This window comes from Apodemus sylvaticus, chromosome 5, assembly GCF_947179515.1.
Source record: "Apodemus sylvaticus chromosome 5, mApoSyl1.1, whole genome shotgun sequence".
Lineage (NCBI taxonomy): Eukaryota > Metazoa > Chordata > Mammalia > Rodentia > Muridae > Apodemus > Apodemus sylvaticus.
The window spans coordinates 8,276,574-8,302,517 of record NC_067476.1 but is presented as its reverse complement, the minus strand read 5'-3'; the positions used below and the strand labels follow the sequence as shown (position 1 = coordinate 8,302,517).

The 25,944-nt window shown below is 53.0% G+C and overlaps 1 protein-coding gene across 9 annotated transcripts in view; it reads left to right on the top strand.

Annotated features, from left to right (window-relative positions):
* Positions 1-7,336: 7,336 nt before the first annotated feature.
* Ntng2 (netrin G2) overlaps positions 7,337-25,944 on the top strand; it is a 56,619-nt gene continuing 38,011 nt past the window's right edge. For 3 of the 9 annotated variants that reach the window (XM_052182012.1, XM_052182010.1, XM_052182011.1), the window contains exons 1-2: positions 7,354-7,897; positions 11,501-12,545. In XM_052182012.1, the coding sequence (XP_052037972.1) occupies positions 12,333-12,545 (213 nt within the window). In that variant the 5' untranslated portion in view covers positions 7,354-7,897; positions 11,501-12,332. Of the gene's footprint in view, positions 7,898-8,324; positions 8,496-8,960; positions 9,040-11,500; positions 12,546-25,944 lie in introns of those variants that run through there. The other 6 variants (XM_052182007.1, XM_052182006.1, XM_052182013.1 and 3 more) reach the window with 6 other exon arrangements.

The following is a 25,944-nucleotide window of genomic DNA, read 5'->3' as shown; positions in this document are numbered from 1 at the left end:
ACTGCCCTGGGGGTAAATCTCAGTATAGGACTTGGGGCAAGTGTTTGCCTCAGTTTCTCAATCTATAAAGTGAGAGCAACTATGAGTACCTGCTTTGGGGTCTAGACCTCAATGTGTTCTTCAGAATGGGGACAGAAGGAAAGGGAGACTGTGGCTTCTGTCATCACAGCCACTCAAGCTGGCCTGGGACACTGAGGTCATGTGGGTAAGCATGCATACTCAGGGCTCCTCACCCTGTTCCTCACAAAACTACTTCAACTGTGTCTGGCTTCCAGTGCTGTCTGAGTTTGTTGCCTGAAGATTCAGATCCAGGGGAGAGGCTTTCCCCCCTCCATGGTGAGAGAGAACTCACGGAATCTACTGGACAGACTGGGGACAACGCCCTTGAGAACGAAGAGCCAACCTGCAACCTGCAGCAGCCTGATGGCGCTGGAGGAGAGCCCTCAGAGTACAGCATAGCTCATGGTTTGATCCTCCTGGCAAGTGGGGGCTGCTGTGGTTCCCATAGCAGCCATAGGAAACTGGGATGCAGCAGGCAGCCTGAAGTCCCAGGGGTACGTGCAGCGATTCCAGCCAGGTTCTGGCCCCAGGACTCCACCATCACTGTAAGTGTGGTCATAGGTTTTCATGACCTCGATTGAACAAGAATGGGGTGAAGGGGTATAAGCCCAGAGCTTCTTGCTCCCACACTAACAAAACTTCAGAAGCTCCCATAGCGGTCAGAAGGGAGATATCTGGAACCATGTTCTCCAGACAACTTCAAAAGCAGTGTGTGTAGTCAGATGGCAATCAGCTCTCTGCCAGCTTCTACACCTGGGTTTCCTGAATGAAGGGGACCCAAGGGCGTGTGTGGGAACCAAAGGGAAACAGGGCCAGTGAAGAGCCCCAGCCAGGGAGAGGCAATAGGATTCCAGTGATGGAAGGACACCACCCCTCATGGAAACAGAGGTAATGTGAGTCAAATATGGACCAGCGAGAAATCACGAGCAATGGTCACCCAAACCAGCAGTGTGGGAGAGACTGATGGCTTCGAGAGCTGTCTCCATCCATTTAGCCAAGGACCATGAAGTGAGACATTAAATATGAATTGGTAGTGCTTCCAGAGGGCTGGTACCTGCCACCCTCAAGTAGTCCCATTTCGACCTCCTCCTCGGATGGGCCCTGGACAAAAGGAGGCAGGAGTGGTGTCATAGTGGACGATTTAATGAGGAAGACTGTTGGAGGGCGCCTTCCCGGGCGGTGCCCCTGAGCAGCTGCGGCTTCCTTCCTTCAGCAGTTGCCCAGTCACCTCAAGCAGCTCCTCTGCAGAGGACGTCCTGTGTTTGCACATGGCGCTTCGCACTCCATGCCTGCTTGGGGCTCTCCCGCCAGTGCCAGTGACTGCCGAGAAGCGGGCTGTGGGCTCTTGCCAGTAGAGCGGAAGGAGAGGGCCAAGGTGCAGAGCTGGTATTTCTATAACTGGGTCAATTATTTTGTGATCAGCACATGTCGGAGAGGAAGGGCACATCTGCTGTGCCATTCTGCCCCAGATCACCTGCTCCATGAGGGAAAACCCACTTTCCTCTAGGTCTAGAGCTGGAGCTGGGAAGGTGGGACGCAGCCGTACCCAGTGAGATCGCGCTTCCCTCCTGTGGCTCTCTCCGGCTCTTCCCCCACCCTGCTGGTGTGCAGTCTCCCCAATGCATCATCTGCAAACAGCCCTACAACCACCAACTGGGCAGCCCCAGGAGAGTCCTGCACACCTTCCAAGAGGCAGGAAGATGGCAGAGATGGAGGCCAGGCCAGCTTCTGCTCCCCAGGTTGATGGTCAGCAGACACAGTCCTCAAATGAAGGAGAGACGGATGAACTTTATGGGCTGAGATTGCTTGCTATAATTCCAGTGTGAATGTGTGGATGAGTGTGTGTGTGTGTGTGTGCCCGAGTGCACAATGAGCACGTGTGCATGTGTGCAGACATACTATACCGCCTCACTAGCTTGACATTTGTCTAGCCATATCGTAGGTTCTTGGTCACACTTTGTATGATGTGTGGGTAACAGGGACAGTCTCACCAACCTCACTATGGTGCTGTCACCCCTGGGGCCCAGCAAGATGCCGCACGCCATGCACGTAGTGAGGACTCAGCTAGGATCCCAACATTGTCTGCAGAGAGATGCCTTCTCAGGTGCAACCCAACAAGGTCAGACAGTCACCTGCTCTCAGGCAGAGGGGCTCCGTGTATCCCGTCCCAATGGATCCCCAACACAGAAGTGAGCTTCACTGTTGCCACCAGTGAGGCTGTGCAAGCCAGATTTGCTGCTGCCATGGAACCCTGACTTTCTGCTGGTCCCTGGGATGGAGTGGGGATGGAGGGGGACAGGACATGTCTGGGCTTCATCCTCCTGGAAGGAATCCAGCAACTTCTCCACAGGGGCCTTGGGCTCTTCCTTCTAGCCTGGAATTCACTGGTCTCCTCTCTCTACCACACCACCTAGTCATGTGCGAGCTTGGGAAGGTGACATTCTGACTCCCTCCCCATTTCAGGGATCCTGACCAGATACTCCAGAGGAAGAGACCCAGTACCAAAGGCAAGCAACTGGGCCTGTTCGCATCCACTCACAGCCTGTTCTGAGCTGACCAAGGGCTCCTTTGGTATGAGCTCTATGGGAGGCACCCTGCCTCTCCAGGCCCCTGTATGCTTTGCTTGCAATTAGAGACTGCCATTTGAGCTTCCTCAAAAGTTACTGAGAGTACTAGATTAACAAGCATACGGCTAAGACCAAATATCAGTGAACCCAGGGTTACAATGAGGCTGTGCCCTGACTGAACAACCCAAGACTGAGTCTTAAACCTCGGTGCTGTCCTCTAAATAATGAGGGAAATGCTACCGTCTCTCACCTGGCAGCAGAGAGAGGAGATGGGAGCACATCAGTAAAGTGCCATGCCCCTGCCGGGTACAGTGTCAGAGCCACTCTGTGCTAACCGCTTTCTAGAAGCCAAAGGTTTCAAGTATTTGCTCATTAAATCCTTACACCAAGCTTAGGTCTTTGGATGCCTAAGACTGGGCACGACATCTTGTGACCTTGGCTCAAGGTCATAGAACCAGAAAATGGCAAAGAGGATTGAGAGCCCAGCATACCTGACTCTTGAGTCCTCAGAATACCGGCTGTTGCTGTTGTTGGTGTTCACTGAAGAAATTCCTGAAACCAACCTACCCTTCCATTTTATGATTTTATTTTTGTGTGGTGTGTGTGTGGGGTGGGGGTGTGGGTGTGTGTGTGGTGTACAGGTTCCTACAGAGGCTAGAAGAGGGCATTGGATTTCCCTGGACCTGGAATTATAGGTGATTGTGAGCTGCCTAAAGTAGGTGCTGGGAACCAAACTCAGGACCTCTGTAAGAGTTGTACACTTCTCATAACTGCTGGATCATCTCTCTGACCCTCATCATCCCATTTTAATGCTGAGAAAAATGAGGCCCAGTAAAAGAAAAAAAAAGTCCAGTTACAGATCTGCCACAAGCTTAAAGTTCCTATACAATAGGTTTGAGGTGTTTAATTGTTTTTGTTCCATACTGTTTCACAATCGAGATGTCCAGAGAGAGAGAGAGAGGCTATTATTAATGCCACTGTGATTTAGGCAAATTGAGGCAGGAAGGAAGCAGCTTGCTCAAGGATACACCACTCATTAGCAGAGAGCCTAGCTCTAGAGCCCTGACCCAGAGCCATTTTGTAGCATTGCTTTCTGTAGAGGAAAGCTGGTCTGGCTATATGGACTCGCCTGCCAAAGGACTAGAGCCTACAGGACTCCCAGAACACAGCCAACAACTAGGTAAGGCAGGGCGCCATTGCTCAGAGAGACGGGCTAGGAGCTAGAGCTGCCAAGCCCAGTTTGCCCAAAGACTGTTAGCCCCCTGCCTCTGTGAAGAGAAGTTTATTCAACAAAATGCAGACGAGCTAGGAACACGTCCTGCTCTATGTGAGTCTTGTTGTAGGCTGTGCACATCTTGGGAGATGTGTGGATGAAAGGCGTCATATAAAATGCAATCAATTATGAATCACCATTACTGAATTAATCACATGTATGATTAATACGGTAATAATAATTAATGGGAGTATGATCTAGAGATTACAGCTGAGAACGGGCAGGGAGGAGCTGGATGCAGCTTGCAGTTGCTGCTGCTGCCTGGAGGCATCACCTTGGGGAATGCCCTGGGAGTGAGTCCTGTTCTTCATCTCTTGCACCAACATGGGCTGTAGGGATCAGAGACCCTGGGGTTTCTCCTAACCCCTAAGTGGTCCCAGATGTGTCCCAGGCAGCTGCCACCCACTCACTTCTATCTCTTGGCTGGTCAAGGTCAAAGGGACAAAGGATTCCTCAAGAATCGGAATGTTGGTCTGGCACAGAGAATGCAGCTACTGTGGGCGTGGCCAGAACGTGTGGGTGTGGCCAGAGCGTGTGGGCAGCTCCGAGCTCAAGGCTCACTTCCTTCCTTGGTTTGAGTTCACTTGATCTGTCCCTTCTGCTGTCTGTCCATGTTGGGATCCCTGGAGGGCAGGACCTCATCTGTCACCTCTCACTGCAGAGCTAGGAGCTCATTTTTGCATGTGACTTTATAATTTCCTGTTATTCCTTGATCCCTGTTGTTTATTTCCTGATAGCAAAGGATTTGGAAGGCACTGGGAAGACATCTACAACAAAGCCTGTCCCATCTCTCATCTCCCCTGCTTATGACTTGATATATGTCTCCAGAGCCTTTGTATCATCTCTCCTATGTATGTGACACAAGCATACGCACACATATAAATGCTTAGACACAGATCCCTTTTTAAAAATAAAGGCCCGTGCCAACTCGCCACATTGCTCTAGGATGCTTTTCAGTAACAGATTTTCACACACACTCACAATTTGAATTACAACAGAACAGTGAGGGCCGGAGTCCCACCAGTGAAGATGATTAGGCCGCTGGAGAGAGGGAGCCATCGATGGTTCTGGTGGGGGTGTTCATTAACACTTTTCTGCCCCTGGTGCTCAGCTGCTTTTTTCTGCCAGTGAAAGGTCATTTGTCAGAAAGCACCTAATGCAGTTTAGAAATGAACAGGGCCGGGCCACCTGGTCCCTACATGGCTGGAATCCTATTCATTCCTGGGCACTTTATTATTCTTTGAAAGGAAAGCCTTTTCCTGGAGGCTGCTGTGGAATGTAGCCAGTTCAGGATGGAAAAGCAGGGGCTGCACTCCCAGACAAATCCCCTTTTCACACAACCAGAGAAACTGAGGCTAAGAGAAGGAAGAGCTCAAAGACACACAGCTAGTTAGGCGAGGAGCCAAGACAGCCGGTATCTCCACTGTGCGGTAATTTTAGGGGCAGCATCTTTGCACGCCTGGGTCACAAGAGCCAACTCACTAGTAGGACCAGTCCAGGGTCCCGGTTCATCCGAAGCAGGAGTAAGAGCATCCTCCTCCACGCCTTGTTGGCTGATCCTGATGGCACCCAGACACTGTATGATGTGATGTAACCGCAGGGCACTGCTGGGGATTGATGGGCCTGCCTAGGGGAGACAGCAGGCCAAAGGCCTACAGGGTCATCACTCACCCTGGGCAGAAGACCCACAGTGTGCCCTTCACTGCTGCCTGAGGCGCAAATGCTTACAATCCAAGAGGCTGTAGTCTGTCTCCTTCCTCTAAGGAGTTTCCTCTAGTTGGAGGCTCCGAGGCCAGGATGGGAGCATTTGTGTGTTGGGGGAGGGGACATTGACCTGAATCTGTTTTCCTGGACAGCTTGGTGGGGTCCACCCGGTTCTTCTTTGAAATCTGAGGACGGACATGTTCAAGTTGGCATGCAGAAAAAGAAGGTCTTGCCATTCATACTTGACAGATGGAGAAACTGAGGCTCTGAAAGAACTTGTGTCATACCACAAATAATCCAGCAAGCCAGCCAGTGCAGAAACATCCAATTAAGAACCTGAAGATCCATCTCTCAAACCAAAATCTTCCTTAGTTGCATGACCTTGGCTGAGCTACTTAAGGTCTCTAAACTCCAAGCTGAGGTTTTGCTAACAAGAGTTAAGTTACGCAGCTTGGGGAAGAACCAACACGCGCAGGCCACTTTGCATGCAGTCGGACATGAAAGGTGTTCTGTAAATGTTATCATTGTCATTGTCATTACCGGTGACAATCTTTAATTCTGCATCTTCTGCTTGCTTTGTCACAAGATTCCAAATGTTATAACCAACAGAACAACCCTCTTTTAAGATTTAGGGAGAGATGTTGGGAGCGGGGAAGGGTTAAAGCAGATGTGAGTAGCAGTGGGGTGGGGTCCTGAGGTACAAGCTTATCTTGTGACACCCTCCATGACCTTGGACCAGTCTCTCTCTCTCTCTCTCTCTCTCTCTCTCTCTCTCTCTCTCTCTCTCTCTCTCTCTCTCTCTCTCTCTCTCCCACCCCCTCCCTCCAGATCCTTTGTTCTTGATGCATCCAGATGACATCTCAGTAAATATTGCAGCAAGAACCCACCCAAAGGGACCAGGAGCACCCCCAAAAGACCCACAAAGCGCCCTGGGAATACCAGGAAGCACTCTTAACAGTCCTGGACACAGCCTGGCAGGAAGCCTCCAAGGGGCTCACAGGGCTGCAGTCAACTCTGGCCTCTGCCTGGCCTCTACTGGAGTCCTCCCACGTGGTCCTCCCAGGCCGGCCCCAGGGAGGCAGAGAGCTCCTTAGCAAAGGCCCTCCTGCCCCCCTACTCTGCGCTCCCTGCAGAGCTGGCTTGGCTTCTCCGTCAAAAGCAGGGCCCATCAGGCTGGAGGCGGCGATGTGTCAGCTGGTATTCAGGCTTTGGTTGTGCGCTCAGAGCGCTCCCCCTCCCCAGCTCCCCAAATCCACCCACCCACCCCTTTACCCACTGCTCAGGGCCTTCTGGGTGGCAGCGCTTCACACAGAGAGAAAGAGACAGAAACCGAGGAGCCAGCAGCCTAGAGCGCTGGCTGTGGGGGGTGGGGGCTGACTCACTTGGCCCCCTCCCTAGTGCCCATGGGGCAGCCCCCACACCCATGGGCGCTGGCACCGATTCAGGCCCCACAGTTGGGAAGAAGGGGGATGCAGCTCCGCTGTGCCTGACCCGAGTCCGCTGAGGATGCACCCCGAGCTCAGGGACGGGTTGGTCCTCGGGCCGCCAGGAGATGTGTAGGCAGCGACCCCCCACAGCAGGCTCACTCCCGCGGCCGCCTGCTGGGGCCACCCGGGCCGCGGGCCCGCCGGGACACCTCTGTTCCCTGCACCCCTCCCCGGGTCGAGCTGGTCCCCGGAGCCTCACAGTATTTCCTTCCTGCACCTTTAAGAAGACCGTTGCTCCGTGGTGGGATGGTGTGTTAAAGCCACACAGAGGAAGTTACGCAGCCCGGATCAGACCGGGAGATAAAAGCCCCGATGGTGACCGTGAGTGATGGCAAGAGGATTTAGCCTCGGCATTAACTTGGAGCGGAGTGCAGGGGGGCGGTGAGGCGCCCCGCCATCTGGCCGGCGCCGCGCCAGGGGGGATGTTCAGGCGCCTGGATCAGCAGCGGCGAAGCCCACCCAGGCCGGCGGCTGAGTGGGGCGCGCGTGCAGGTTCTCCCCTGGCTGCCCAGGGGGGCCCAAAAGTTTGCACTTGTTAGCAGCGACCTCCCGATCGGCCCGGGAGGGCGATGCAAGCGGCGCGGTTGGCCCCCTTCCCTGGCCCGCGTCTACGGGACGGCTGCGGGCGGGCCCCCCGGCGGCCCGAGGGTTCCCCAGCCCAGATCTGACGGTGGCCACCGCAGCGGCGGCGCGGGGCAGGGGTCCCCGGCCCTCAACCCTGCGGCCCTGCGCCCACCCAGCACCTGCCAGAGGGTGGCGGTCTCCGGCCTTTCGGGGCTCGCTCCGGGAAGCTGCTCCGAGCCCGGGTAAGGCGAGCAGGGAGCGCCGGGGCGGCGGGCGGGGATGGAGGCGCTGCAGTTTCGCCAGGGTGCTTTCATTTTGAAAAGGCTTAGGTGACGGTGCCAGTTCTCCCCGGGCCGGGGAGTCACTCGGAGTCTCCCAGCTCAGGCTCGGACGCAAAGTTATCTGGTGGCGGCTGCTACTAAAGGAGGGCTGGAGCCGCGGAAGAGGGGTGTGTGTGCGCGCCGGGTGCAGCATCTTTAAGAAGTAGAGTAGCTGGTCTTCTCTCTGGGCTCCCCGCCACCCAGCTCGTCTTTTTCTATCCTGAGCGCCTGTGTGAGGAGGGGATGGGCCGTTGCAATAATGCTGCTTACTCTTGTCTATGAAAAGTAAATTAACCCTTCTCCGCCGGCGCTCCCCTCCCTAATTTAGTCGCCTTCGGGCTCTAAAAAGGAACAAGGAAAACTCCTTGCCAGTCAGATTAGAAACTTCCTTCGGTGCTGTGAAGGGGGTCGGCAGGTGGAAAGGGGGCTCCGCCACCGTGCAGAGTCGCACTTCAGGAAAAGCAAAGGCAGCAGGAAGGCGGGAAGTGGACCTCCGGATCTCGGGTCCGTCCGCTTCGGAGTAAGTTGCGGGTCTGGGCTGGGGGATGGCGGCGACAGGGTCTCCGCGGAGCAGCGGCACCGGGGGAAAAAGAATGCAAATAATTCCCAGGAGCTTTGCTCGGTGTCTTTTAATTAAGGGAGGCGATGTGAAATGAGGGGGCAGCCTGGATGCTGGCCTGGCCTTTATTAAAGGCGTGATTATTAACTGCGCCGGTGGTTTGCACCGAACTTCGGAAAGGCAAAATGCAGCGGCGGTTTGTGCTCTGTGTGCGGTGCACGCCCCTGTCTACGCGCCCCGAGATTGCTCGGACTCTGCCAGACTCCTGGGTGTCTGCAGGTCTCAGGCTAGCCCCGCCCGTCCTCGGGGACCTACACGCGGCCGGCGGCCGGCGGCCTCACGTCCTCAGAGCAGGGTGCTCTGCCCCGCCCCCAAGAGCCCAACTTTTTGGGTCCCTCCCCAGCCGCTGTGAGGGTGACAGGGAGAAACCAGAGTCTGGAGAAAGCTCCCTTCCCAGAACTGGGGACACCGGGACGCCCCAACCCGAACGTCCACCAAGGCAGCGGTGAGCGTTAGGCAAGCCAGGGCAGGGTGGGGGCTGGGGGGAGGTAACCGCCGGCCGTGGGGTTCCCCTTTCCTTCCCGATTCTTCCTACAGCCCCCAAAGCAAATTTCACACACCCTTCTACCCTTTGTCCAGCCTGGGTAGAAGAATTAACCTCTGGCGGACTGCCCCCCGGGGTCCCCATGCCTAAGCGCCCCCCCCTCTCCCCAGGGACCCTGCGCCCCACAGAGGCAAGTTTCCCACAAGGAGAGCGCACAGCCTGAGACTCGGGCAAGAGCCTGTTGGCAGCCCCGCCATCTCGGAAAGGCGCTAATTCAATAAGACAGAGAAATCTGAGTTCAGAAATCCTGATAAAATCTAATTTTCGGGTTTTAATACCCAGGCTATCAGACCCCCCCGCCTCGGTTCCTGAGGACTCTTAAAAGAAAATAAAGCGCATTGATTCCATTTGTTTCAGAGAGCTGCAGTTTCTTAATAATATCAGGTGAAGATTTATTTTCCAAGGAGAAAACGATCCGCGAGGATGCAACCTCTTACTCGGAATTTCTCCCCTGCCGGCTCCTCGCTCCCTCCTATCCACCTCATTTTTTCCGCGGACTCTTGCCTGAGTCCCCCGCCTTTTATTTTCTTTTTGGCAAAAATCTACTGTAATTTTCGAGTGCCGAGCTCACAGTGCCCCCTCGATGCCAGCAACGCCCAACTGATTGACGGGTTGTAAACACATTTTCCCCTGGCAGATTTTGTTGTTTTCCCCCACCCCCATTTTCTAGGGAATGTGTGGTACTTAAGCCAACAAAATTGCAAAGCAATTAATAGATTTGCAAGTTGCGCCGCTTGCTGCTCGCTGAGGCTCCTGCCTCGGGGCCTTGGGGCCTCGTTGCCTCCCCATCCGGGCTGGAATCCAGCGCTGTCCCAGCCACGAGCAGCCGCTGGTCCTGCAGATGAAGCCGGCAGCTGGGCCCGCCTTGAGAGCCGCAGCCTGGCGCTCTAGTCGTCCCCAGCCGTCAGGAGCGCCCTACCTGTTAGTGAACAGTCGGGAGGCGGCTGCTGGAAGAATTAATTAGGGGCATGCTGTTTTCTGGGCAGCTCACAGCTTGGCTGGAGACGTCCAAACCATTGCCGCGGCCGGTGCTACTTTATTTTTTACTACATTTTCTCTGGTTGGAAAAAAAATAGACGCTTGGTCACGTTCTTCCAGAGAGTTTTCTAGCAAGAAGCGAGCACCGGGCGGGGTCTAGAGCGGGTTTCTGTTTAAGTGGTCAGAGGAGAGGTGTGAAGCGTGGTCTGGCTGGGTTCTCATCCATCTGTATTAGGAGTCCTTCATCCCAAGAGGGGGCAGGGATGGCCTTAACCTAGATAGATGAGGCCCACTGCAGCCTGCAGCAGAGCACCGGTGGGGGGCTTACCCCTGAGCAAGGGGCTCTCTGCAGCCAGGCTGGACTAAAATGTCCCATCCTCTTGCTTGTCATTTGACGGCAGGAATGTGCTGTGCCTGGGTAGCAGTGTTTCATGTAAACACAATTACCTCCTCTGGGACTTCTGGTATACAATGGCTGATAGGGGCTTCCTTCAGGTGAGAGTCAGGCCGACATATGTGAGGTTTGGGAATTTAAATACAGCAACTGTGAGCATTATAACCAGAATAATTAATAACAGAGACTTTATTTATTTACTTACTTATATACATATTTATTTTCTTATTTTCTATATCCATCGCAATAACCTTTGCCCCCGTTGTCAGGGGTTTTGGTGGGGGTCTCATGCTGGCTGGGACTCTGATTCTTCCATGTAGTATAAGCCTGGGAATACACTAGAGTCTGAGAGTCATGTGTTTCTAAACGCAGTACTCCTATTAGCTATATCTATTTTCGCTTTTAAATGATTACTGATGGCTTAAAATAGATGCTACCCTCCTAAAACGATTGCAAACTGCTGGCCTTGGTCAGAGAGTCTAATACAACAAAGCATTCGATTCCCGTGGAAGCCTGCAGCATCCCAGTCTGTCGCTGTTAACTCCTGGTTTCACGTGGTGTGGTGACGGGGATCGGATCGGATCAGGGGTGGCCCACACAGAGACCTCCCTTGTGGGCCATAGCAGTAGGCACACAGTCTGTTCAGTCGGATGTTCACAACCTCCTTTAACAACTGAGACATTTTGACTGGTCTGGCCTAGTGTGTTAAAGCAACTGTTAAACCTTGGCTCTTGGGGACGCTTTAGGAAGTCCCTGATCCTCAAGAGGGGTCACTTCTACTGAACAATCATCCCTGCAGATGATGAAGAGACACACCACCTTTTTAATAGCATGCCCATCTCTAAACACATAACTCAGATATTAGTAAGAACAAAATAGCCAAGCCATCTCTGGAGACTGCACTAATGCACCCTATTTTTTGTACACATTTTGCCAGACAGCTTTTGTTCTTCTATGTCTCTAACTACCCCCCCCCTTAATTTGTTGCAGGTGCTGCTGCTAATGAACACATTCTCTCTCTTTTCTCTTCACAATGAAAGCCAAGCCAGAGCCCAGGTACCTGGATGAAGTGAGAGCCGAAGTCTCTGGAATTTCACAATAAGTGGCCAATGGCCCCCGTTTGTGTCCGCCCCCCCCCCCCCACCAGAGCAGAGGCGAATGGCCGCTCCAGTTAACACTTCACTGGCTTTTGTTATAGTCCAGGCACACCACGTCATCGTTGTCACTTTCAGCCCATATGAAAAGAAATCTTTTTTATTGGTCTGAGAGCCCAAGTCCAATCCGGAAGAGGGGCCTCGTTCCCAGCCTGACATGCAAACCTCCTGATTTCGTGTTATCTTCACCATGCAGGCTGTTATGCAGTTGTGTGGAGCACATCACACATTAAGGGCCCTTTAAAGACCTGGATTGATTGGAAGGACAAAAATTAAAAGCAATCTGATCCAGCCCCATGCCGGATCCCTGCGGATTTCCTCCTTATCCATTTCCATCCTCTGTCACAATCTGAGAGTCTGCCTGATTTGATCAGATTCACCTCCAGGGGAGGTGCAACACCAAGGTTAGGAGGACACCAAGTTACAGGCAACTTTTGATCTGCCCATCAGCAGCCTGAGAAACGCTGGCTCTGGATTTTCTGTATCGGCCATTTGGAAAACAGACGCTCCCGCGGTTGGCAGACCTGCACCGTTCAAGTCAATGCTACATCCCAGCCACCACCGCCTGGTAGATGTGGTATTTCCATGCTGAGGTCCCAAGTGCCCCCTGACCCCACCACCACCTCTCCAGTGCCCCTCTGGGCCACACCTACTCGGACTGCCCAGCCATGCTGCGCCTGCTGGCCCTCTTCCTGCACTGCCTCCCGCTGGTCTCTGGGGACTATGACATCTGCAAATCCTGGGTGACCACAGATGAGGGCCCCACCTGGGAGTTCTATGCCTGCCAGCCCAAGGTGATGCGCCTGAAGGATTATGTCAAGGTCAAAGTGGAGCCCTCCGGCATCACATGCGGAGACCCCCCTGAGAGGTTCTGTTCCCATGTAAGTCATTCCACACTTTCTCTATTGCTGAATTGAGGGGTAGGGGACGGTGTGCAAAGACAGACGTTGGGGGTGGGCTGAGCAGAACCAGAGGGCCCTGCCTGATACAAGACCTACTCCGAGTCCCACCATGGAAAGGTGCCAAAGCCAAGCTACCCTGAGGACCCTGGGGGTTGAGTGACATTTTGTGGGTAGAAGCAGTCTTGGCCAGCTGACCCTGGCATGGTTTCCTGCCAGGGATTGCACAGCAGTCGTTCCTTGACTCAAAGCCAGCCCCTCCTTCTTTGCAGGAAGTCAGCATTCAGACCAGAGATTTGGATACTATCTGCAAGGTTACCCTCCAACCTGCGTGGGTTCAGCACCCCCCCACCCCTGCCCCAGTGGTGCACCCTCCCAACCTTCCCAGACCAGTCTAGTGCATAGGTAGCATCATGATCCTGGCTCATGCCAGGCACCAACCAGGCATTTTGACAGAGCAAATGGAGGCGGGGCAGGGGAGGGCCGGCTAGATAGACAGTGCAGTATCTCAGCTGGTGCTATCCCTTAGTCCATGCTGGTAGGTGCTCAGCCTTGTCGCGTGAACTCCAAGAAGAAGGGGCCTTGGAGCTACTGGGAGCTTCAGTGCCTAGGCAATGTTAACGAGGGCAGTGGGAATAGCAGCGTTTAACAAGATCTCAGAATGTGGGGTTGAAAGCCCAAGCAGTTATTCTATTGGGATCCCCCCTGGGCTCCACCAGGCTACCTTAAACAGTACAATAAGGGGTCAATGGCTCTGTGGATACATGTTGTTCAAAATCAGACTAGACCTAGAGAAGGTGTCCCAGATGTTTGCTCATTCCCATCATATGGATAGGGAAACTGAGGTGAGGTGGGGGGCTGCGGGGAAGGCCCTTGGCCAAGGTCACACAGCAGAAAGTGGCGAAGCTGCTGAGTTAGGCTTGGCCTGTCTGGGCGCAGCAGCCTGTCCCTGGCAGAGGCTGGGCAGAGCAGCCAGAGGAGCAGACAAGAGGGGTCCGATGTCACCCTGCAGGTGGCTGGTGCCTCTGAGTGCCCTTGGGGAAAGCTGCGTTTATTGCACAGTCAGCCTGGTGTCCCCAGCCCAGACTCCTGAAAATGTCTCCGTCCCTTGGGGTGGCTTCAGTCACAATGCAGAGCAGCTAGCTCAGGAAGGTAGATCCCTACTTGGGCTTGTCAATGGTGATGAGGCTGTCACTGTGGGTGGTGGCTGGGCCTGGGCCAGCTTAGAGAAGGGAGGGAGTGAGGGAAGGAGAAGGAGAGAAGACAGCCCAGGGCTAGGAGCCAAGATTGGGTTATGTATGGACACTGTCGAGCATCGAAAGACCACGCTGGCTCAAGACAGGCAAAGGTCCTGAGAGTAGGGCTGAGGCTCTATCGAATCCCATTCCGGGTCCGTACCTCAGCTCCTGTGGGAGCTGTTTCAGCCACGCATTTCCCAGGCAGTCTCAACACGATTTTGTCTTTTAAATATTAATCATTGCCAGGGTTGGGGACGATCCTTAGAAACGACTTCTACTCAGGGTGTAGGAGCTACAGATGACCACCAGGAGCTAACCAGGCCCTCTCCTGGTTTGTGACCTTGGTGGGGCTGAGCTCTGGGGGGGAGGTCCAGGAGGAACCTCTGAGAATTTTACCACTTGCTTGATGGCTGCAAACGCTCCATGACAGGCAGGTGCAGCTTTGCCTTTGATTACAAGTGTGAGACTAGGGAGAAAGGAGTGCCCAGGGGCATGTGGAGGGCAGTCCTCAGAAGGTACTGCAGGGTACACCCCAGACTAATCCCTTTTTAAAGATTAGGAAGATTGCCTAAGTCATGCCAAGGTCAAGGAGCTTAGCAGGCAAAGCCAGAATCTCGTCTGTGGCCAGAGCGCATGCTTACCCACCAGGGTTCGCGGCTTCGCGCTCTGAGCCTCGGTTTTCTTCCTGTTTCAATAAAACACGATAATGTAGGTGTATCACCGTGCTGGCAGGGAGACAGCTGGGCCGAGCACTAGCGAGTGGGGGGGGGGGGGGTTAATGTGCAATGCCGTAATTATCTTACGTCACCATTGTCATTGCTCCCTCGGTAGCTGCCTGGGCTGCTCTGCCTCCCTGGAGTACATTGCCTCACTCCAGCCTTGACCACATCCCATTCTGCACTTCTTGTCTATAGGCAGCAGGTGGTGGATGAACACCCTAATCCAGAGCAGGTGTACCTAACTAGCCACCAGAGGGCACCCTGGTGGCAGCCAGACCACCCAGTGCCCTCTTAGCCTTCTAAGCTAGGGCCAGCTTATCCCTGCTTTCTGACAACCCTCCTGCTAACGGGTATGAGCCCACCTGTCCCAGCAAGCAGACAGAGCACGAACCCTGGAGTACAAGACGGGACAGAAGGGCGATTGCCCTTTTCAGTCCCAGGGTGGGGGCCCTACTCTCCCAGGTTTCTGTCCTTCAGCAAGGCCACTAGAGAACTGAATTGTAAATTCCAGCCTGCTGAGGCAGGGGAGGGGGATAAAAGACAAGATAAATGAATAAATAAAAACCTATTGGCTCTAAATGCACAAGGAAAATGAATAGGGATGAGCTTTGGGCAGAGGGTTCTTGGGCAAGGGCAAAATTTCAATGCGAGCTGAGGGTCACGGAGGGAGCAGGGGGGGAGGAGGAGGAAGAAAAGGAGGGGGAGGGGAGATAAGGAGGGGGAAGAAGAAGCCAGCAGAAAAGGCCCTTTTAACTTTTTACAGGGTGGCAGCCATGGCTTCTCGGACGCCTCTGGAGTGAGGCACGTGAACTGGAGCCTGGATGGGCAATCTGCATTCCTTTCTCTACGCCAGGGGACAGAACCTGAGACTTAGGACAACAGGGGTGAAGGAGGAGGGACTGAGTGTGCCCAGATATCTTGCAACCTCATTGCCAGAGTGTGGTCCCTGGACCCCAGCCTCTCCTGCCTGAAAGACAGACTCCCGGGCCCTGCCCCAGACTGGCTAAGCTAGACTGTAGGGCACAGACACAGGCGGGGCCTGGCCTATGGTGGGGAAGCTTATTCTGAAGGCTCAGGAGGCCTGCAGTTTCCTTGGGATCTCTGCAGCTTAAGAGGAGTGTTGGTCACTTCTCAGGGAACGGGGGGGGGGGGGGGGGGAGCACCTGGGTGTCCTGAGAGAAAGGTATTGGGTCAGATAGAGGCCATCTGGGTTGAAACCTTGAACAGCAGGGTGGAGTGTGCCAAGACTGGGGTCTGTGTGAGTGAGACACTGGCTGCTTCTAGGGCAGAGACCTATTTTGGTGATAGAAACCTGGACTCACATCTTCGCATCACTACTTTGGACTGCATGATCTGGAATAAGCCCTTCAAATTCTCCACACTGGGCAGTGGATATGACTCAGCTACTGGAGTGCACAGCATCCACAAAGCTCTAAGGTTCAGTCGCTGTCAGGTGTTGTGACAGGAGGGTCAGAAGTTCAAGGCCAGCCTTGAACTCAATAGACAGAGATGGGGCTGGAGAGATGGCTCAGCAGTTAAGAGAACTGGCTGGAGAGGACCCAGGGTTGGTTCTTAGCACCTGTATCCTGCTTGACAACCATCTGTAACTCCAGTTCCAAGGGGATCTGATGCCCTCTTCTGGCCCCCATGGGTATTGCAGACATGCAAACAAAACACAAAATACCCATACACTTTTTTTTTTTTTTTTTGGTTTTTCAAGACAGGGTTTCTCTGTGTTCCCTTGGCGACCAATCTGGCCTCAAACCTAGAGCACCACCTGCCTCTGCCTCCCAAGTGCTGGGATTAAAGTTATACACCACTACAATCCAGCATAATTTTTAACTAAAAAAAAACAAAAAACAAAACAAAGCTGGACTTGGTAGCACACACTTTTAATCCCAGCACCAAAAAAGCAGAAGTAGAAAACAAAACAAACAAACCAAAGGACTACTGTCTATACCTCGCTTCTCCTTATAAGAGCCTGCCTCACCCACTTCCTCGCCTTCCTGAGTAAGGAAGCAAGTCTCAAACCCTGCAGGTGTTTAGTCAGAACTGACCTGACCCATTAGCCTAAAGCTCATCTCCATCTTGAGTTTTCCATGTTGAAATGTGTCAGCATCCAATTTGTCTAAGAAGCCTCAAGAGATATGACAGTTTGCAATCCCACGCCATGTAAATTCAACATAGGATGTAACCTTGAGTTCTCAGGGTGGGGCTAGTAGGAGACCACACCCAGGACACTGTCACCAGCTCAGTGCCGGACACAGGTACTTGCTTCACAGGACTCTAACAAGAGTGCCTCCCACCAGGCAGTGGTGCCATACACATTTAATCTCAGCACTCAGGAGGCAGAGGCAGGCGGATCTCTATGAGTTTGAGGCCAGCCTGGTCTACAGAGTGAGTTCTAGGACAGCCAGGGCTACACAGAAAACCAAAGGAACAGCAGCAGCAGCAGCAGCAGCAGAGTGCCTTCTTCTTGTTTTCATGCCTGAGAATAGATTGCTTGGCGAGTGGACAGATGGGCAGAGGGATGCCATGGTCCCGGAAGGCTTCTTGGAAGAGGAGAGATGAGTGCTGACCCTTGAGGAAGACCCAGGGCTCCGATCAGGATCCAGGGCAACTGGAAGAAGCACTCACTTTCCCCCCTCATTGCTGTGGGATTGCCCAGCTCTCTGCTTAGCTCAGTTGCAAGGTCTTGGAGTTGCCAGCTCCAGCCTTCAGGCTTCTAGGACAAGAAGAGATCCTGGGAGGGCATCTCATTGCACAGAGATGTCTCCTGCTGCCGACAGACAGGAAAGGATGGAGCTGTGCTGTCACTGAATGCCAGGCCCGTGGAGGCCGTTGGTGCTTCTGACATTTCTGGTGGGAAGCATTGGATTCGGATGTCCCGAGGCAATCAACAGAACTTCAAATACCTACTCAGAGTACCAAAGGCTTGGAGGCCCTGGGCCAACCACCTTTCTGAGCTCAGACTCCTTTCTGTCCACATCCCAGTTTTTATTTTTATTTGCTTGTTTCTTGAGACAGATTCCCATAGAGCCAAACTTGGCCTTGCAGTTGCACCAATCAAAGCCAAGATTCTCCCCAGAGCCTTGCCCACTTGTTGCCCCCCCCCCCCCCCCCCGCCTTCTTCCCTTCATTTATTCACTGGTCTGAATGGCTGTTGTGACACTGGGCCACTGTGGGGAGATCTGTCTGTGGGAAGGGGTTGAAACTGAACTCCCACTTGGAAAACCAGATCTCAACCCTGACAGGGGCAGGTGTGTGTCTAAACCCTCCCACCCCCCTGTGAGGAAGATCCAGTGTAGTTTGTCTTATGTCTCTGGGGACGCTTCAGCCCTCCTCAGCCCCCAGTCCATCTCCCTCCTGCCACCAAGTCATTTGTCCACTTGACTGGAAGCACTGCCCAGGGAAATAAGTGGAAATTAACCAAGACCCTGTACATCCCCACTGCCAGACACGCTGACAGTTGCCGGGCAAAGGTGAAGAGGAGGCTGGGAAAGGCATCTACTGAGAGGTTCTTGCAGAGGACCCTCCCCTCTGGGGGATCATGAAGCAGTAGGCAGCAGGAAGGGGAGATGGGGAGTCAGTGGTGCTGGGGGAGGCAAAGTGCCCCCCAATCCAGAACCTTTACTAATAGTTGTGTGGCTGATACTGTGTTGGGCCAGCTCCTTGGGACAGGTCTCCCTCTGCAATAGCTGGGCAACATTTCTACCTCCCCGGAAAGAGGAAGAATAAACTATGGGATCTGGGTGTATACCTGAGTCCCCGGCACTCCTCACTCCCTCCATCTTACTGGCAGACAGAGAAAAGCATCCTCCTCTGAGACCTAAGAGGACCAAAGGCAAAACCCATTCCTGTCTCAGCAGGAAAGCCCCCAGGAAAGTCCTGACTTACAGAACAACAAAACTGTCTGAGAGCCTGTAGGGTTTTCTGGAACAGGACCCTGGCATGTGTGCAAACATTCATGTATGCACACACAAACGCAAAGCTTCACACTGGGTGGGCACTGCCCAAGTGGTACAGCCCAGAGTCACCTGTGGCCCCCATGGGGCCAATGATGCAACTCAAGAGGGTCCTGCTTACCAGGACTTTAACCTCAGGGGAATCAGGGGGTGTCTATCTAGCCATTGTGATTCCACACCCTCCATCTCATTAGAGCAACACTTAGTGAGTGCCTAGTGTTTACTAAGCAGTTAATATACACTAGTTTAACCGAATCTATACAGGTAGGATATTTAAAATGAGCAATTTTAAATATGAGCCTATTTTAAATATAAGCAATCTCCAAGTCAGAGAGGTTAAGTCACTTGCCCAAGCTCACAGAGCTTCTAGCATGCTGGGCTGTAGACTTCAGTGTCTATCCAGGTTCCACAACTGATGGGAGTCTCTCTGATTATCTCAGAAGGAAAGGGATCCGGAGGTAGCTGTCATCTGTGTGTGTGTGTGTGGTGAGCAGAGTCCCCATCAGCCCTGGAGGAAGGAGGCTGAGGAGGAGAGATGCTGTGTTTTCCCGCCCACTGCTCTTTGAGCTGAGACGGAGCCTGCTAATCCACTTATTTGATAACTCGCTTGCTCTGCGTCTATTTGGAAGCATGCAGTCTCCCACGCACCAGCTCCAACGAAAGCGAGGTGGTTTGCTCAGAGGAACCTGATCTGCCTTTCTGGGGATGGAGTGGTAAAACTATACCCACCAGTGGACAGTAATGGACCTAAAAATAGAGGGCACAGGGAGTGCAGGGGATGGGATGACTCCGGCTCTGTCTGTCTGGCACTGGGCAGTCCTGCCTGCCTGCCCACCTCAGCTCCCAAGCTCTTGGGATTTTCTCACCTGGAGAAAGGTATGAGAACAGGGATGGTGAGGAGACAGAAGGTCCCACTGATGCAGTAGCCCACCTCAAGATGGGAAGCCATCCCACCATCTGAGGTCTGGAGGCAGCAGGCCTGTCCTTGGCACTCTGGGACTTCCTGAGTCGTCGTAACCCAGGAAAAGCCCGAGATCCATGCTGTGCGGTAGGCATGGGTATATCCCGGGCCTCCACTGTGGGTGTGGGTCAGAGCATCTTTGCTGTCTTGATCAATCATCTCTGTGCCCCCAGTCCAGCTGCATGCACAGGTCTTTCTTTGACTAGTATATGAGTTGCTTTTCTTTTTGGCTGTGACAAAATAACTGAGGAAAAAAACATATTTGGGATCACAGTTTGGGGGTACAGTCATCCTGGTTGGGGAGTCAGAGTGGCAGGAGTGTGAAATGCCCGCTCAGCCCACCCCATAGTCAGGAGCACAGAGAGGGGAACGCAGTGTGCAAGCCACTGGTCCACTCTGTAGTTGGGAGCAGCACTCATGGCGTGGCTGATGAAGAACGGGATGCTTCCTTCTTCGGTTAAACCTCCCTGAAAATAGACATGCTCACAAATGTATCTCCTAGGGGATTTCAAATCCTCCTCAATCCATGATGAAGATTAACTGTTTAGATTAAGAAGCTGTTTAGTCAGTTGGATGACTAATTGGTTTGTTGGTTAGCTGCTATGCTAGTTGATTAGTTGGTTAATTTTTGGTTTTTTTGTTTGTTTGTTTGTTTGTTTAGCTAGTTAGCTGTTTGATTAGTTGGCTAATTGGTTTATTGTTTAGCTGGTTAGTTGATTAGCTGGCTAATTGGTTTGCTGGTTGGTTGGTTGGTTGGTTGGTTGGTTGGTTGGTTGGCTATTTGGTTATTTGGTTATTTGGTTAGTTTCCTGCCCTACTCCCAGAGAAGTTCTCTGAACTTAAGACCCGTGAACATTGTATCCCTTCCTTTTGTCTGACCTTGGAGTCTGAAGCTGCTTCTGCAGAGTGACATTCGAATGGCTGACGATCGCCAGTGAATGCATGGAAGAGTAAATCTGCAGCTCTGGCCCAGTCTCACCCTGACCTGAGGCTTCTCCTGCAGAGCCCGCGGCTGCCTGGGTGTGCCTCATCTGTGGCTCTCTGCCACATCTCTTAATTTCCCAAAGAGAAGTAGGAAACCACCCCAGACCCTCTGCAGGGACCATCCCAATCTGTTTGGGTGCTCTGTCACCCCTAAGACTTTTTCTGGCTGCTCAGGTCCCCAGAGAGGGGACCCACAGAAGAGGTCTCGTCCTGCACTCCTGGGTACATTGTATGTGCCACACTCTGTCCTGTCTTCTCAGAGCACCCTGAGGAGGTCATGAAGCTTGTTGTTAACCAAAGGTGTAATTCTGTGACACTGTGGTCAGGTGTACAAATAGGCAGCTGGGACAGAGCCAGGGAGGTGTCCTCAGGGAGGGGTCAGGGAAGTGCTTAGGGAGGGATGCTGTTCAGATCCCTGCCACTGGGTGGCACCCTCGGACAGAAGTGCCCCAGTGTGAGAAATGACAAGTTGTTGAGTTGGCTCAGTCAGCAAAGCACTTGACAAGGAAGCTGAGGACTTGAGTGCATCCTGGAACTCCCTCACAAAGGCGAGCACTTGTAAGGTGCCCATGATCATGGCTGTGGGGTGGCAGACATAGGTGCATCCCTGAGGCTCACTGGCCAGACTTAGGGCTCACTGGCAGCTGTCCTACATGATTTGGAAAATTGAAGGCCAATTCTCAGTGTTTGAGAATGATACCTGAGGTTGTCCTCTAAGCTCTACAGCTTACACACACACACACACACACACACACACACAGAGAGAGAGAGAGAGAGAGAGAGAGAGAGAGAGTTACAAATCTTTCCCCCAAGGAAGCAGAGGCTATCTGGAGAGAGGCTGGAGAGCAGAGAGATGGGTGGTGCTGGGGAAAGCGGACAGGACTAGATCCAAGGCTTGCACTTGTGATAATCCCAAGTGCTGAGGCTAAAGAGGACACGGCATATACATATACTTCATCACTTTACACACGTCACCTGACATCAGGTGGAGGATGGGCCGGGAGAGGAAGCCAATCGGCCAGTGGTGTCTCCTGTGGGAACAGGACAGAGGCTGGGACAAAGTTACCAGTTTGTTAGTGATGATTAGGTATGTTGCCCCCCTGGGTGCCTTTGACTGTCTGTGTCTGTCCCAGACCCCAGCCCTATTGCCCTAGTCTTTGGCAAACAAGCCCAGGACAGTTGCCATCAGCAAGCGGAATGGCCAGGGCTCTATCGGCCCCAGGGCCATCTGGAGGGGCCTTGCTACCCTGCCCTCACCCCACCCTGCGCTGGAATCCTCACAGCCTGCCTTTCCCCCGGTGATGAAATATTCATGTCAGCAGAGTAGGTCCTCTCTGGGAAGTCTGCCTGCGTCTAGCTTACGCCTTGCACAAGCTTTTAAAGAACGGGATGATTTTCCTACCCTCTAAGCATTTTCTAAGTCTCCAATCAATAATGCACTTTACCAGTGGCTTCCTCTTCTCCAAGCCCTCTCCCCAGCCTCCCCTTCTTCCCTCTTCCTCTCTTTCCTCCTCCCACCCCTTTTCCTTTTCTTTCATTTACCTGTTAAAAATTTTTTTGAGTAAATATCTCGAGCTGCTCAGGTGCTGAGTGTAGCCCCTAACGGGGAATGAGGTAGGTAGGAGGCAAACACACAGAGTGTGAGCTCAGAGAGGGGGTGTGCCGATGCCACAGGTGAGAAGAGAGCTAGAAGGAGCCCCTTGAGCCTGCTGAGAGCCTGGTGAAGAAGAGGGGAGGCTCGGATCTGGGTTTGTATTGGTTGGTAGACAGGTTGCCTAAGATGCACACAGGCCGGGGTTCAATCCCCTGCACCACGTGAACTGGGTGTACTGGTACACACCTGTCATCCGGGTACTCAAAAGTAGAGGCCAGAGGACCAAGAGTCAAAGGTCTCTCCAAACAGAGCAACCCAGTCAGGGAGGCCTGCCTTCTTGTGGTAGTGAGCACCCTGTGTCTAGATGTATGCAAATGTAGAGGATCACAGTCTTCCAGGGGCTCACATGGGTCTGCTTGGTAGGTGGTTCATGGAGGGCCTGGAGCGCATTCATTGCATGTGGGGGACGTACGGCTGGGTGCCAGGCACGCTTCAGAACTGGGAAAGAGTTTTCCACCCCAAACATTCCTGGAAGTCTGGCTGTGGGAAGAATTCACATATGCCCAGGGCAAAGCAGAATGGAGCCTTTTTTTTTTCTTAAGACAGTTTTGAGTTCTTGGAGAGATTAACCCTCATGTAGTCACTGCCTTGACAAAACTCACCCACCCCCACTCCCTGTGGCTGCTCTGTTGATGGAGGAAGTCGGCCATGCTGGGCTGCGTCCCTGCAAGCAGAGCAAGTCTGAACAAGGCCTAACTTTCCACCTTGAGCCAGCAGACCATCTCCTGGATGTCCCAGCCACATGCATAGCCCTGTGTCCTGAGGTACTCAGAAGGGCTGTTGCAGGGGTAGGTCTTTAGGGATGAGAGAGATGAAAACAGTGCTAAAGCCAGCAACCCCAAACAGGCCGAAAGTCTTGGGGTTGGCCTCTCCTCAGCTTTTGCTTGAGCCCACAGCCCTACCTGGACACAACTCTCATGCATGCGTGGGAAGAGTCTCTGCTTGGTTGCTCAGTGGCACTACATAAAGCTGTTCTTGGGTGCTGTCTTAAGGTGAGGCTTCCTTGTTCCTGTTCTCCTAGATTTGTACTCTTGCACATAGAAGGTTCTAAGGACAATGGTGGGCAGGTTTGAAGTGAAAGGGCTCCAGATGTCTTCCTCCAAAGTCTCCCTGCATGATGAAGGACCAAGAAGTGTTTTCCCTAACTTGGGCTAAAGTCAGAACAGGCTTGGAAGGTGGCCCGAGACTCTGGGTTCAAAATAGACCTCTGCCTTGGACATAGTCACTAGGGCTAGGTCTGGGCAAAGAGGACAGTTACTAAGACTCAGGATGGCACTCTGCTAGGATAAAGGGTTGAGGATCAGGCTCAGCATGGACGACTTGTCTTCCCTGCCTGCAGAATTGATGGAACGTGGGAGAATTGTCCCCTGGATGGCTGTCACTCTGAGTGGGTTTCTGCTGATTTGTGAGAGTGAAGCAGGTGACCTTGCTGTTGACTGGGGCAGAGGAAGAAGATGGGATAAATCAATGAACCCACAGAAGGATATGGAGAGCTAGCCAGAGAGAGGAGCTCAGAGAGGGAGGAGGGAGCTGGGGAGGCAGAGCAATCCGAATTAGGACCAGCAGCGAAAACAATCTCCATTTCCGTCTTGTTAATAATTCATCACCACTGCAACTTTTCTTACCAAGAAATAGGAAATAATTTGTTAGGGCGAATTCCCCAGCTCTCCGCTTTCTCCCTGCCACTGGGGAGGAGGCCATGGCTCTGCTCCCTTCCTTCCAAGCCCCCGGGGTATTGAGGACTACGAAGAACGTGAAACTTAGGGGTAGTAATGCACAGCTGGTCTGTCTGCTCCTACTATCATTTCCTGAGTAGGGAGACTGAGTGTAGCTAGAGCCAGGCTCAACCCAAGATTACAGGGCACTGGCACTAGGGGAAAGGCACCAGGAAATCAGTGTGCTCATTGCCCTCCAGCCTGACCAGGCCAGGACAGTTGGAGTCCAAGGAGAAGGGAAAGGCTAGCTGACTGCTTTAGGGTTCTCCACTCCCCTACCTTCACTCCATCCCAAGTCTTTGTAAGAATAGTAGTTGGTTGTGTCCCCTCATCTCAGCACCCCATACCCTGGGTTACTCCTTGGGAGTCTCCTGCCTCCCACCTGGGACACAGAAGTATCTCTAGCCTCCCCCTCACACACACCCACTGAGGCTCACAGCTCGGCAGCCAAGTTCAAAAAGAGTCTGACAGCTGCTGAACTGTTCAGGGCCTGCCCACACACCCGGTGGCAAAAACACGGGTTGTCTGCCTCTTGGGTACGGGTGTGTGGCACGGGCTGGGCATGGCTGAGTCCTTTCCATCTTGGGTAAACGGCAGATTCCTGACTTGTCTTAGAGCTGGGTATTAGGCACTGAAGAATCTGACCCATGGGAAGCAAACGGGCTGGGACAGGTGCATATATGGTGGCCCAGGAATGGACATCTTGTCTACTACATCCAGCATCCCTGGATGTACATTACACAGACTCTCAACTTGTGGTACACAGACAGGGTCTCACTGTGTAGTCCTGGCTGGCCTGGGGTCCTCTATATAGATGAGGTAGGCCTCAAAGCCTTTTCCTAACCCACTCTGTGTTCCTGACTGAGACCCATACAAAAAACAAAGAGGCGGAAGAGATAACTCCGGGCTCAGAAGCACTGATTTTCAAGAAGATTCAGCTTTGATTCTCAGCACCACATAGCACCTCACAAGCATCTGTAACTCCAATTCAAGGGTGTCGATATCTTCTTCTGGCTTCCATGGACAACAGGCATGTGCATGGTACACAGACACAGGGTTTCTTTGTGTAGCCCTGGCTGTCCTGGAACTCAGTCTGTAGACCAGGCTGGCCTCAAACTCAGAATTCCGCCTGCCTCTGCCTCCCGAGTGCTGGAATTAAAAGTGTGCGCCACCACTGCCCAGCAACAATTTTAAAGAAAAGCTCAGGAGCCTGGAGGTGTGGGTCAGCATTAGAACACTTGCGTAGTGTACACAAGTCCTGAGTTCATCCCCAGCACCAGAAGAAGGAGGGGAGGAAAGAAGTAAGAAAAACATAGACTAAAAGGAGAGAAGATGTGTTTAGTTTAGGTTTTATGTGACATATGTGCCTTCATAAAGACTAGTACAGGGTGAATCTGCGTATTCTTAAAATAACTTAGTTTTATTTATTTACTAGTATTGAGTTGTGAGTGCACGACGGGGGTGGGGCATGTGTTCTGTGGAGAGGTCGGAGGAGAACGCCATGGAGTGGCTCTCTCCTTACGCCTTCCTGTGAGTTGTGGAACTGGAGCTCCACTCAGCAGGTGTGCATGGCAAATGGCTTCCTGTGCTGCCGTTCCTGGCGTGAACAAGAGGATGACTCCGTGGCACACCTTGAGCATGGGCTGCTTATGACCCGAGAGGCCTGTGAAGAGATTCACGTGGCTGACTGTTCCCAGATGAGGGTTGCTCTACTGGATGACAGGTCACTTCCTATTCCATGAAGCTTTCGACCGGGAGCTTGTCCGGCACGTTTACCATCCGGGCTCCGACTCCTGTCCTGGAAATAACAGAGGAGCAAGACCCTTAGAGACAAAAGCGCCCAAGTGTGCCACAGAACAGTTTCTCTGCAGACGGCCCCATTTAGAGAAACCTGTCTTGCCTTCTACCTCACCGCAGTGCCCGTGCTGCTGGTTCAGGGCTGCTGCGCTGCCTACCTTCCAGGTGACTTGCTTGGGGTGTGTGGAAACAGGAAACCTGCACAGATGCTGAGCTCAGCTCCCCCAGGACTCTCCAAGGTCAGTCCCCTCATATCCAGGGGAAGTGACATTGGGCTGGTATATACTCAGTGACCATAGCGACAGCATCTGCCCCAGCCCCGCCGTCACTGTGGTCCTCTGAGCTAGC